This window comes from Danio rerio, chromosome 25 (assembly GCF_049306965.1).
Source record: "Danio rerio strain Tuebingen ecotype United States chromosome 25, GRCz12tu, whole genome shotgun sequence".
Classification (NCBI taxonomy): Eukaryota; Metazoa; Chordata; class Actinopteri; order Cypriniformes; family Danionidae; genus Danio; species Danio rerio.
This window is the reverse complement of record NC_133200.1, coordinates 30979757-30992837: the sequence shown is the minus strand read 5'-3', so window position 1 is coordinate 30992837 and position 13081 is coordinate 30979757. Positions and strand designations below refer to the sequence as shown.

The window sequence follows — 13081 nt, the reverse complement described above, 5'->3', positions numbered from 1 at the left end:
ATTTAAAGTAAGGTTTAATTTAGAAGTGTTGTAATAACACCTGTCTTTCTCAAGGATCCTGTACCCTCAAATGAAGATGCTGTTAAAGTAAGAATTCAAGAGAAAACCACGTGCTATGTGAAGGACGCTAAGAAACAAAAGGTGATTCCACATTTTTTGTTTGAGAATAAAAGTGTTAAAATAATGAGCAAAAAGCAGTGTTATGTAATGTTTAAGATGAAAGAAATAAGATTTAGAGGAAGTAGACAGTAAGTGTTCTTTTCTGTGTGAAAAGGTGCCATGTTCGGGGAGGGCGAATCAGACGGTGAGGTCTTGGATCCCTCATCCCACCACTCACATTGGTGTTATAGATAATGTTCCAGATATTTGGGAGAACAGACTGGATAAGGTAAACTGATATGGATAGATGCTATGAAAGGGAATCCTGGGTAACAACACTTGCATGCCTTAATGTAATGTAAATGATGCCTCTTTGTGAAACATGTATAACTAACACACCACATATTTAGGTTATTCCAAAAATAAAAAAATAAAAAATCACATTTACTTTTGACCATGGGTGCTGCCATTGCTGTCGATTAGGTCATTTGGGTGCTCCGTCTCTGGCACTCCATCTGTTTCTATTGTAAATGCAGCACCAATGGGGACACAGAATAATGATATGATGCCACCCATGGTCCAAAGTAAATGTGGCTTTTTTGGAATAATGTATAATATTGTTTGTAGTGTGTTTTTTCTACATATCTCAGAAATGTACATTGTATTAAGACATAGAAGTCTTGATACCCAGGGTTCCCTTTAATAATTTATTATCTTGTAGACACACATTAATAACAAACACTATTTAACTGTTTTATTCCAGATTTCTCCTGCCACCAATTTGCACAATGGTTTTTCAGCTTTTCGCCACTCTGTCTCAGGTAGATATACTCAAATTTACTATATCATTCCTTTTTCATTTATTTCTTTAACCTTAATTTGTTTGCAAGAGTGACCCAGACAGGAAAGCAGCAACAAATAGCATCAATATGCAGGTTTACATAAAGACAAAACAACAATTTATTACAGTAGAGAACACATAATTTGATGGTAAAAATGGTTTGTAATTTTTTTAACTCCAACCTTTTTTTAGTTTTGTACAAACCTTAAGAGTCAATTATAATAATATTGATATATTTTTTCGTAAACTTTATTTACCAGAATAGAAGATAATTCCAGACACGTCTTTTAAATAAAAAAAACTGTTGCTAATTCACCAACGTCACTTCAGAGCTTGTATTTGAATGATTCTCTAGCGTAATGTCTAAAGTGATGACAAAACAGGTAATTTTTGCTCACATTTTCAGATTATAAGGCTGAATGGCACGAAATGCCATCAATCAACAGAGATTTCCTAGTATTTCTCTGTTGCAATCAGGATATCACAATAATTAACCAAAAAAGCCAAAGCAAAGTAAACACTACCAGTTTTTGTGGGATAAATACAGCACTAAAAAATACAAAAGAGAGAAATCGACTTAGAATGTCACTTACCTGATTTATAATGATTTGTTCAGCTATAGTTTGAAACTTGAGCTGTGAAAATGCTGTTTTTGTCCCCTAAGGACTTATTATGCAGTCTAGGTTGCCATCTTGTGGCGAAACGTCAAACGTATTTTTCTTTGGTCTGCTCAGACAGGCCGATGCACTGAATCAGATGCTTCGAAATTATAAATATTTTAAAATAGGTACTATCCTTATAAATAAACTGCATAGTTGCAATCTAAACAACAACATTCCTGACTAAAAAAGCTACAAAAGTACATTATGTTGTCCAACAGCAGCAATATTTGTCAATATTAATAATGGAGTGTCCTCTGCTTGTCGCTGTAAGTGTGTGGAGTAATACACAAGGGTGAAGAGGCGGTATAAGTGGTTTTGGTCCAATTTCTCAAGTGTAAACAGGGGTTGAACTATGAAATTGAAACACTGGCCAATTTAGTGTTGAAGGTTTTATGGCTAAATTTGACCAGCCTGGCGGCCAATCTTTATCGATTGCGCATTCCACCAGTAAAAGCAGAGTGTGAAGGTTTAACTAGCTGAGTAATAGCACCGTTTCAGATTTTACGTTCTAGTTTAAGCAAGAGCTTATGAACAACTGGTGCAACTCATACCCAGATTTCAATATCATTAGCCGAGTTTCCACTATCGCGCCTAAAGCGAGCGAGCCAGGGCGAGCCAAGGCCATTCGCGTTTCCACTGTCACTTCCGGGGCCTAATCGGAGCTTTCTTGGGGCCAGCAGCCGGCCTTTTTCAGCCCGCCGAATACCTTGGGCCAAAGAGGGCCAGCCGGGGCTTCGGGGCGGAGTGAAAGGAGAGGCGGGCACAGTTTTACGATCGCACACGAGTACATGCGTCAAACACATAAACAAATAAATAAGGGAAAGAAATCATCTGGAACAAATTATAGGCTGGGGTCTTTTTGCATATGACCGCCCTTATGTTTCTCTTTTAAATGTAAGGCTGTTGCATAAAATAATAAAGTAGTTTTCATTTATAAGTGTCTTTTCTTTGCTGCATCCTCCTTGATGTTTCAATAACGCATAATAATCAATACACCATATTAAAGACACAGCAGACAGTAAAGGTTTTCGAGAGTTTTTGTCAAGTTTAAAAGGTGTGTTTGTGTGCGTTTAGATGCCTGAATGTGAATGTGAGACCGGGGAAAAATGCGCTCCCTTCATAGCTCTGTTGATGCTGTAGGCGGCTTTTTTCTTTTCTTTTTTATTGTTTTTATTTATTTTGCAGATAATACACAATATGAATACAACAGAAAGACATTAAACTTTACAAATTTTGTGTCCACCTTTGTAGGCTCAAAACAATAGTGTCATATCTAGATAAAAATGGCCTAAGCTATATTGAAATAATTGAAAGAATTACAAATATCAGATATAATAAAATCACATTAAATAAATAAACCAAAATAAAACTAACAAAAGCTAGCTATAACAATTAGGTACTATCAAACTGTTTTAAAGCCATTAAACTTTCATTTATCAAAAGCCTCTGAAAAAAAAAGATTTTAGATATTTTCTAAAAACAATAAACACCGGAGAATGTTTTAAATATTATTTATAAAGTATTTGGATACGATGATATTAATCAAATTATGCAAACAGAGCATTTTCGAGGTAAGTGAAAGCAGAAACTAGGCAACCTTTTTTCTGTCTGCAGCTGCGCAGCACTTTTTTGACACATTTGGGAAAACTGCAAGTTCAAAATGTGTTCTGTGTCCTCAAACAAGTGTGTATGTTTTTATATGACGTGGTAAAATTAAAAAAGGAAACTTTAAATACATAAAGAGCTTTATTAGTGCACAGCTACTGAGCGCAACGCAATATAGGCTATATTTTATTACGTGCTGCTCTTATGTGCTGAAACACTTAACACTTTCCTTTACTTAAGATATAATAAGCAACATCTTTAAATAAAGGGAATCACCTATTAAGTGTCATAAAGCCTATAAGGAAAAGTTCATGTTTCAGTTCTCTCTGGAGCACTTGGGATGAATGTTGGACAGCGTCTAACTGAGGATGTTATAGACTACATTTTATATCGAGTTATTAACGGAGAATTTTATATTTGCGGTGTTATATTATGGATGTGCGCGCTCCCTGCGCTGGGTCCCTCCGTTAGTGGCAAGACCACTGGATTTCGATGCCAACAGTCGGTCGGAGAGTAAATGAATATGATGAATGAGAACACAGGCATGTGCGTATAGACATACATTGTACTGCTGTACAGTAACGTGTCATTTGTTTGTTTTGGTTGTCCTAATTTTAATAGTTTGGTGATGATGTGGTGTGCTTTATCTGCCCGATTCCCTGAAGTGGGTGGATTGAGTGACGTTCGATTCGGGGGATGTTCTAACGGCGGGGTTTGCGTGACGCGCTGCGAGCTACTAGCCCGACAGTGGAAACGCGAAAATTTCGGCTTCACTGCTCAACCTCCCTGGCGATTGGCCCGGCCTGGCCCGATAAAATCCCTGGCTCGCACTGGCCCGATAGTGGAAATGCGGCTATTGAGTCACTTTGGTGTGGAGCGAGTCAGAAAACGTTTTCCTCCACCAGCATCACTAGTTACCTGGTCACTATTTTGCAAGAAGAATGGCTCAAAATCCCTCTGGCCACTTAGCAGAACGTGTATCGCCAAGACGAACTGATGCTGTATTGGCTGCAAAAGGTTGCCCTACAACATACTAATTAATTATTGTGGACTAAAACCAGGCGTTTCTGGTCCAGCCTCTATATTTACCAATCAGTATTGATTCTTGTTTAACAGAATACTGAACGTCCTTTATCCCTTTGCATAAAAAGACTAATAGGTTTAGAGTTAATCCAAGGGTGATAGTTACCCCTTACCCGAATCGTTTTCCAGGAACTGTGCTTGTCTACAACATTAATGAACCCAATCATCTTGTACATTAGGTATTCAATTAAATCTTTCACACTAATAATTAAAACCTTTATTTAACCAGGTAAGTCAATTGAGAACAAGTTCTCATTTACAATGACGACCTGGCCAAGAGGCAACATAAAAAGCAGATACAGTACAAAGCAGCAGGGACATAATACAATGAAAATTTCACAAATGCAGATAAAAACATATAAAATCATGGAAAAACTAAAAACAAGCACAGTGATCTTGTACTATTGACTAGATGGAAATTTTAAAAGATGATAGTGGAATGAAAGTGCTGAGCTTTAAGGTCTGCTGCAGATCATTCCAAGCATCAGCAGCAGAAATGATGTGCGAACTTTGGGTATGCACAGGTTAATAAAACTACTAGAGCTCAGATTTCGACGTGTTTCCTGAATGTTAAGAAGTAAATATAGTGGAGTTTTCCCAATAAGAGTTTTGTAAATAATCAGAAACCAATGAATTTGTAAGCGTGATTGAAGAGAAGGCCAGTTTAATAAAGAATACAGTTGACAGTGATGAGTAATAAATGGCGAACCAGTAACAAAGCCAATTGCTGCATGGTAAATAACATCCAGTTTGTGAAGGAGAGTTTTTGAAGCTGATCTGTAAATTAAATCCCCATAATCCAGAATTGGTAATACTGTTAATTTGACCAAATGCTGACTTAAAGAGTGTGTAAAGTTAATAAAAATCAAATAATTTACAAATAAATGAAAGTTCTTTTTAAATTTTTTTTTTTATTCTATGTAACCTAGAAGGTGATTTAGTTCATTTATTTTTCCAAACACTTAATATAATACAGTGATTACTAAAGCAGTCAGACATCATAGTCTAAGTTCTAGCAGTAATTAGCTGGGTAAGGTTTAAGCTATTAATTATATTTTGTTCCTTAACCGACGATCTAAACATTTTTATAGAAATTGACAAGTATAATATATATATATATATATATATATTGGGGCTGCAAAATTTGGGAAAAATATCATATTGCGATTATTAGTTTCAAAATTGCGATTTACGATTAAGGGTGTCACGATCCTCCAAATCCTCGATTCAATTACATTTTCGATTCTAAAGTCACGATTCGATTCGATTTTCGATTATGAATAATTAATTAATTAATGACCAATTCATTATTTGTAGCCTACCGTTTAAACTACCTGACTTGCATGGTCTTTGTTTTACCCATAAACAAATCATACAGTAAATGAATAAAGGCAAGATACACACATAATTACCACCTGTCAATCACTTTTTTCTGCGGGACTCGTGAATAGGCAGTGATCTGTGTCGTTATAATAACGTCTGTAAAAAAAAAACGCACAACCAACAGGAACCAGCTGTATTTGAGGTGTGCGCTAAAATGACTAAGTACAAGTGAGTGAAAGATTGAAGCAGTCCTCTGACTGCCTGGATCTGCTGTCTCGAGCGCATGGCTGTGTGTGCGTCTGTGTCTGTGTGGTCACGTGATGTGCATTTTCAGAGGTAGAGAGGAAGGAGGGCTGCTCAGAAATGCTACACGCCACTGTGGATGTCAAATCGTTGTCGTTCTAAAATGCCATTTAAAAACAAAGACAGTGTAAACAGGGCCTGAGTGTGTACTTTTCGCAAGCGGATTTGCAACGGGGGCGGGCGGAGGATCGCGATGCCGATGTTGTCTATCGGACGAACCGTACGTAATACGTACATAGCAGAGGTTGCAAAACTGTGTTTTTTTTGTCGACAACACGAACGTTGTCAACATAACTCACTGGAAATCCAAAATGCTTACACACCGGCGACTTCATTGAAAGAGGAGAGGGTTTAAGTTCTCTTGACGGGTCTCCTGCTTCTGTAGTTTAACAAGCACTTCAACAAGCCTGTTTTTTTCCCGCTTGGCAAGCCAAGCTGACGTGACATAGGGGCGTGGCAGCATCGACGATTCTATTTTTTGATTCGATAATCGAAATTGGGCATAAATTTCGATTGATTTCGATTAAAAATCGAAATCGTGACACCCCTATTTACGATTGCGATACGATAAACAAGTTGTATGACTCGCTTGTTATAACTTGCTTGTTATCAAGAAAAAGGCACACACAGATTACTAATAATGCTGAAATTTTTATTTTTCAATTGAGATGCAGTATACAGTGCAATCTAGCAACAACTAAGAATGAACAATGTTTTCAAATTAAAACAAAATTGTACAACACTAAATAACAGTAACATCTTTACATTACTGAATTAAATTACATTAACTTTAAAATAAAATTAAAAAGTCAAATGTACAGATAAATAAAACAAATGCCCATTTTTAAAAATATTTTTACATTAGTACTCTTAGCTTTTATCGCCATGCATTCATCATACTTTTCTCTGTGTTGCTTCAGATGCTGATATAAATTTGTCGTGTTGCCACGTGATGTAGCAATTTTAGTTTGGCAAATTTTGCACAGTACCTCTTTCTGCTCAGTGTCCGATATCCTGAAGCCAAAATATCGCCAAATAACATAGTTAGCATTTTTTCTGGGCACAAGTTCAGTGTCTGTCTGATCTGTATTCATTTTCTCCCGTCTCCACACTGCGCTGCAGAAAGTCACGTGACCACAAGCACACGTGCTACACAAGACTTTAGAATGAATGTCTTGTTACATCCACAAATGCATTCGTTTATTCAATATAATCGCAAGATTGGCTGTAATGTAATCGCATAGGCTGACATCGCGATTTTGATTGCGATATGATTAATCGTGCAGCACTAATATATATATATTTATACAACAGTTCTGTCTGGTTCTCAAATCTGATTGGCTGATTGCAGTGTGATATTCTGCAATATCAGAACTCCTACAGCCTCTTTACCCTTTGTGTATTACTCCGCCCACATACAGCCAGCAAAAAGCAGACACTACAGATCTAAAGTTTAAAAGATGCACGCTCAACTGTTTAACTATCAGCTTATGATTTAAATCTGGAAGAAAGTAGTTCCTCATAATACAGTGTTTTTGAGACTCTCCATGTTTGATTTTGTTTTTATATACACAATTATGCCGTCAAACTGTTGTATAAACGCAATATCACACGAGTAGCAGTGCGATATGGCTGTATATCGGCACTGGTGGGGGCACTGAGGCACTCGGCCTGCGGCCTGGTGCCAACGCACGCCTCCCACAAGTGCCGATATACAGCCATATCGCACTGCTACTCGTGTGATATTGCTCATATATATAATTAATATTAGGCTATTCATTCCGCTGTGGCGACCCCGGATTAATAAAGGGACTAAGCCAACAAGAAAATGAATGAATGAATGAATAATTGATATTAATATTAATCAAAGAATTGAATGAGGCCACTGGTGATGAGGGTGGCCTGTAAATGGTTTTTATAGTTAAATGAAGAATAAGATAAGTAAAATCAATGTAAAATAAGACAAAATAAAAAAACAAGACAGTGTAAAGGATCAACTGAAGGTATAACCAACTCAGAAGCAAGACCATTAGAAACATCGATAGTCACACCACCACTCCTGGAGCACCTATCATATCTATAAAGAACACATTTGGTTACATGTTAATATTAATTCAAAATTAATATTAAATTAATTCACTTTCTGAAACTATTTACTGTTATTTAGCCATGTCTCAGAAAGGGCAATAATATCTGCCTTGTTTCAATCAATCCACACACACAAAGTCAAGATTTAAAAGCACACACTGAGTATTTCCATTAGCAAAAACCATTTAACAGCATTTAATGAATGATATATACGTATGTGTACAGGCCTTTCCATAAGAAGATGTGCTTGTTTTTTCGTTTTTGTTTTTTTCTTTTGTAATTTTTACATATTTTTTTTTGTTTTTCAGTTGATCATGGGCACAAAACATACCAGAATGCTACCTCATCTGCGCCTCAGGGGCAATTGCAACGACAGACCCACTTAGTTGCTGGCAGTCATAAAAGATGCCCGTCTGTACCAGCCTCCCAAGAAAGAACTCTGACTATGCCAGTTCCGTCATACACAATGTCCTTCTACCCTGAGTTCAGACCACAGCCAGAATTGAAAGGTATGTCTTTTATATTTCTTATAGACAGCTTTTCACCAGCATTTTAACCAAATAGATGACATTTACAACCTTGCTGTGTCTCACAGGAAGACCTCATATTTCAAACATTATGGCGAGGAGGTAAGTTTGCTAGCTAAGTAGAAAGTGCATAGCAATTCCCTAGCAGCAATTTTGTTTGTATTCTAATGTGTATTTTAAAGGCAAATTTACAACACAAAGACAAACACCAAAAAACAGGTTGTATTAAGAACAGTGTCGCCAGATGTAGCGGATTTTTTCCAGCCTAAAAGCTGTCTGAAACACAACCAAGCACACAAAAAAATCAATTAATAATTTATTTCATTGTAATTCATTTAAAGAGCCCCTATTATGCATTAATAAAGGTCATATTTTGGTTTTGGGGGTCTCCAACAACAGTCTGATATGCATGCAAGGTCAAAAAACACTTCCAGTGTCTTATAATATGCATTTATTTTTAACCAATTCATCCCAACAACTCACATATGATTGGTTCAGTTATTCATTTGTTGCCAAACCCCTCCTTAGCATGATGCTAATTTACACTGATTGGTCCGATGACCCAGTCTGTTGTGATTGGTCGACTGCGTTCAGCGCGAGACAGAGTGAAATGCCCACCACGGCTTATCAACAATTTTGAGGTAGTCAGAGTGCAGAGAGTATGTGTGAACCCAATGCAGGCGTGCATTAAAGCAACGCAGTTTAACACCGGCATACTGCCCTATTTTTAATCATAAGTAAAACAGTAACACACATTCAGTATTAATCCACTATTTTTAAACTTGATCGCCGCAAATGTGTAGGAACAGCTTATGGTGGCCATAGCAACGACAAACAGCAGTAGATTGCGAGCTCACAAATGCGTTTAAATTCGTAAACAAAGCGACACGCGTCGTGTTTTTAACGTTGTTTTAGATGCGATATGAGAATATAAAGAGTTAATCAAATACAGTACAAGCAGTTTCAAGTAACAAAACACAATTACAGTAGATACATAATTTGCAAGCTAGAGAAAACATAGAGGCAACCATTTTAATCACACTCAGGGGCGTAGCACCAAATTCTGGGCCCTGTACCCTCTCAATGTCAGTGGGCCCCCTACACATTTTTTTAAATTATTTGAATATAAACATGCACAAATAGTGTTTTAATCTATAATCAAATCAGATTTTAATAATGACTGGTTCTTTCATTCACCACCAAATTGATGCATTTGGCCTACTTGTGCTCAAATACCTTTAAACCGTCGGCTACATCTGGTACATCTGCAAGTTTTGATTTAAAAACATTTATTTTTGAACAGGAGAACACGAGACAACTGTAACCTCAGAAACGTTAGCTGGCCTGGCCCATAATTTACTTACAGCAACAAGCAGCCTGGTTGACAAACTAAGCTAAAGATTTAACATTAGCATACATACATTAAAGGCTCGAAATTAACTTTTTTACTTGGTAGCACTGGTGCTCCCAACTTAAAAAAGTTAGGAGCATCCCAAAAAATTTAGGAGCACCCATTTTTTTTTTAGTTATGCGCCGATCTTGATTCTTAATGGCCGATTTTGATTAGCACTCGTACATCTCGGAGATGTCTATTTGATGTCTGCATTCACATTTGCAAGACATCTACAAGACGTTTCCTATCAGATGTGAAATAGACTTCTATTAGACATCTTTAAGATGTTTGCGATTCAGAATATGTGTAAAACTGACATCATACAGACGTCTGCCAGACGTTTGTATACAGCAGGTGCTTTCCAGATCAAGAGATCTTTAACAGACATCTTGCAGACGTATACAGACACAAAATATCTAATACAATGGCATTTCAACCTTTATACCATTAAAAGGGATAAATCAAGTATATAATTTCTTATATTAGTATTACTTAATTGTTTATATTTTTAAAAGGCACATTAACTTCTATATATTATCAATATATTTTGAAATAAATAATGACATTAACATCAATTGGAGGGGCCAATTAATTCGAAGTAGGCAAAAAAATAATAATAATAATAAAAAATTGGTGGGATTTCAAAGGGCCCTCTCCCTAGACGGGGCCCTGGGTAGTCAGGTCCACTTTTCCCCCCACTACCACGCCCGTGATCACACTTACACTTGTGAAATGGAGGAACAAACTGATCCATGAACTGTATGCTGTAAAGCTTCTGTCAAGCTCTGACAAAGTCCCATACATCAGCACATCAAGTTTTTTCTGGTCCTTTCACACCATTACACCACCACCACCAGCCTAAACCATTAATACAGGACAGGATGAATCCATGCTTTCATGTGTTGATGCCAAATTCTGATCCTACCAATGTCACAGCAGAAATCGAGACTCATCAGACCAGGCAACGTTTTTCCAATCTTTTATTGTCCAATTTTGGTGAGTCTGTGCAAATTGTATCCTCAGTTTCCTGTTCTTAGCTGACAGGAGTGGCAAGATTGGACATGTTGTGCGTTTAGAGATGCTCTTCTGCATACCTCGGTTGTAACAAGTGTTTATTTGAGTTACTGTTGCCTCGAACAAGTCTGGCCATTCTCCTCTGACCTCTGGCATCAACAAGGCATTTGCACCCACGGAACTGCCGCTCACTGGATATTTTATTTTTCTCGGACAATTCTCTGTAAACCCTAGAGATGGTTGTGCGAGATAATCCCAGTAGATCAGCGGTTTCTGAAATATTCAGACAAGCCAAAGTCACTTAAATTACCTTTCTTTCCCATTCTGATGCTCGGTTTGAACTGCACCAGATCGCCTTGAGCATGTTGCTGCCATGTGATTGTGATTAGAAATTATTGTTAACGAGCAGTTGGACAGGTGTACGTAATAAAGTGTCCGGTGAGTGTATGTTCATATGTAATATATAATTTATTTAATATACATTGCCGTGAAAGTGGCATAATAAAAATCGGATAGCAACATATTATAATCCATACCATTTCTATGCACAGACACATTCAAATATATTAATGTATAAATAAAATCTGAAATATGACCTAAATCTATGTACGTAAATGAAGATATATGCACTTACATCATATATCTTATAGATCACTAGATATATAATTTTCATATTTAGATCTTAAAAGATTCAATATATTATCATAATCATGTAATATTATCATATATTATCACCAAATACAATGCTCAGCATAAATGAGTACACCCTTTTGAAAAATGTATATTTGGATCTATTTTCAGTGAATATAGCCAGTGATTTTTGGCCTTTTTATACAGTTACATCAGTTAAAAAAGTTTAGTCACATAACATCTTTGGCAATAGAAAGATAATACATTAAATTGAAATGAGTTATTGAAAATCAAACTACAAAATTTCAACTAAATTAAATTTTTTTATGTTTCTCTTGATTTATCTCATTTATTAACATTTTATCTAATATCTTTCCCCAACATATCAATTTGCGTGGTCTTAATTTTGGACTCTACTCTTTTTTTGTTAGATTAGATGGCATTTGGTACTGACTAATCTAATTTATTTACACAACTATATCTATATATAATATATCTATATATAATATGTTTATTTACACAACTTTATCTATATATAATATGCTGGTGTTATATCAACTATATCATTGTAAAAGTCTAGCAATAGAAAATATTAATTTAAATGAGAGATCTGTGAGGGGTGTACTTATATATGTTTTTTTTTTCTTTCTCCCTCTCCGCTGTCGCCTTCGGCTTGCAAGGTTCAGGATCGGTAGAGCTACGCATCGATGAATTTGCTCTTCAGTGTTTGGACTCTCAGTAATGACTTTAAACCACACTGAACTGAGCTAAACTGGACTGAACTTAAACACTAAAAACTGAACTACCCTGATCCAGTTACTATGACCATTTATGTGAAGCTGCTTTGACACAATCTACATTGTAAAAGCGCTATACAAATAAAGCTGAATTGAATTGAATATGCTGAGCACTGTATATTACCCAAGTAATATTAATATGTGATAAAATTATACATTAATGTTTTCTGAAATGCATGAACATCCTTGTAAGGAAAATGTAATGTATAGATGGCTTTTTCCAGTCAACAGAAACTCAGGCAGGAAAGACAGATGCAAGTAAACCATATTCCTGTCAAACACTTAATGCCACTACACAACATGGGGACACTGAGGATCAGTCATAAAACAGATGGACAAGGTAAACATTTTTATATATATACATATTGACATACTGCAACAAAAGCAATTAAAATTGGGTATTATATGTGCATGAAACTGAAATGTAATATCATGCACTGTATTGTATTTAGACACTTGTAATCTGATTCATTTTCCAATGTTAGCAGGTGCTGGGGCTGGTTTTGCGTCACCAAATACCGAGCAGACCAGAAGGGCCAATCAAATCAGTAAACAAGAGCTTTCCTGTTTCCTCCCTGACATGCACAGGTCCGACTCATTATTTTTAAGGGAGTTTACTTGACACCTGTCATAAAGATTTCCGAATGTCATCCGTCATTCTTACTGCTGTCACTGTGCGCTCACTGCAGGGGTATAAAACTAAAAGTACTCAGATA

General features: G+C 36.4%; 1 protein-coding gene across 32 annotated transcripts in view; it reads left to right on the top strand.

The window, feature by feature from the left end:
* The window catches only part of agbl2 (AGBL carboxypeptidase 2), a 41135-nt gene that overhangs the window by 25077 nt on the left and 2977 nt on the right, over nucleotides 1–13081 (top strand). For 16 of the 32 annotated variants that reach the window (XR_012399941.1, XR_012399933.1, XR_012399938.1 and 13 more), the window contains 7 exons: nucleotides 55–141; nucleotides 275–388; nucleotides 863–920; nucleotides 8313–8513; nucleotides 8600–8633; nucleotides 12590–12705; nucleotides 12854–12953. Coding sequence is in view for 16 of the 32 variants with exons in the window: in XM_073942218.1 (XP_073798319.1) it covers nucleotides 55–141; nucleotides 275–388; nucleotides 863–920; nucleotides 8313–8513; nucleotides 8600–8633; nucleotides 12590–12705; nucleotides 12854–12953 (710 nt within the window). In the remaining 16 variants the exon portion in view is untranslated. Of the gene's footprint in view, nucleotides 1–54; nucleotides 142–274; nucleotides 389–862; nucleotides 921–8312; nucleotides 8514–8599; nucleotides 8634–12589; nucleotides 12706–12850; nucleotides 12954–13081 lie in introns of all 32 variants that reach the window. The other 16 variants (XR_012399940.1, XR_012399932.1, XR_012399939.1 and 13 more) reach the window with 1 other exon arrangement.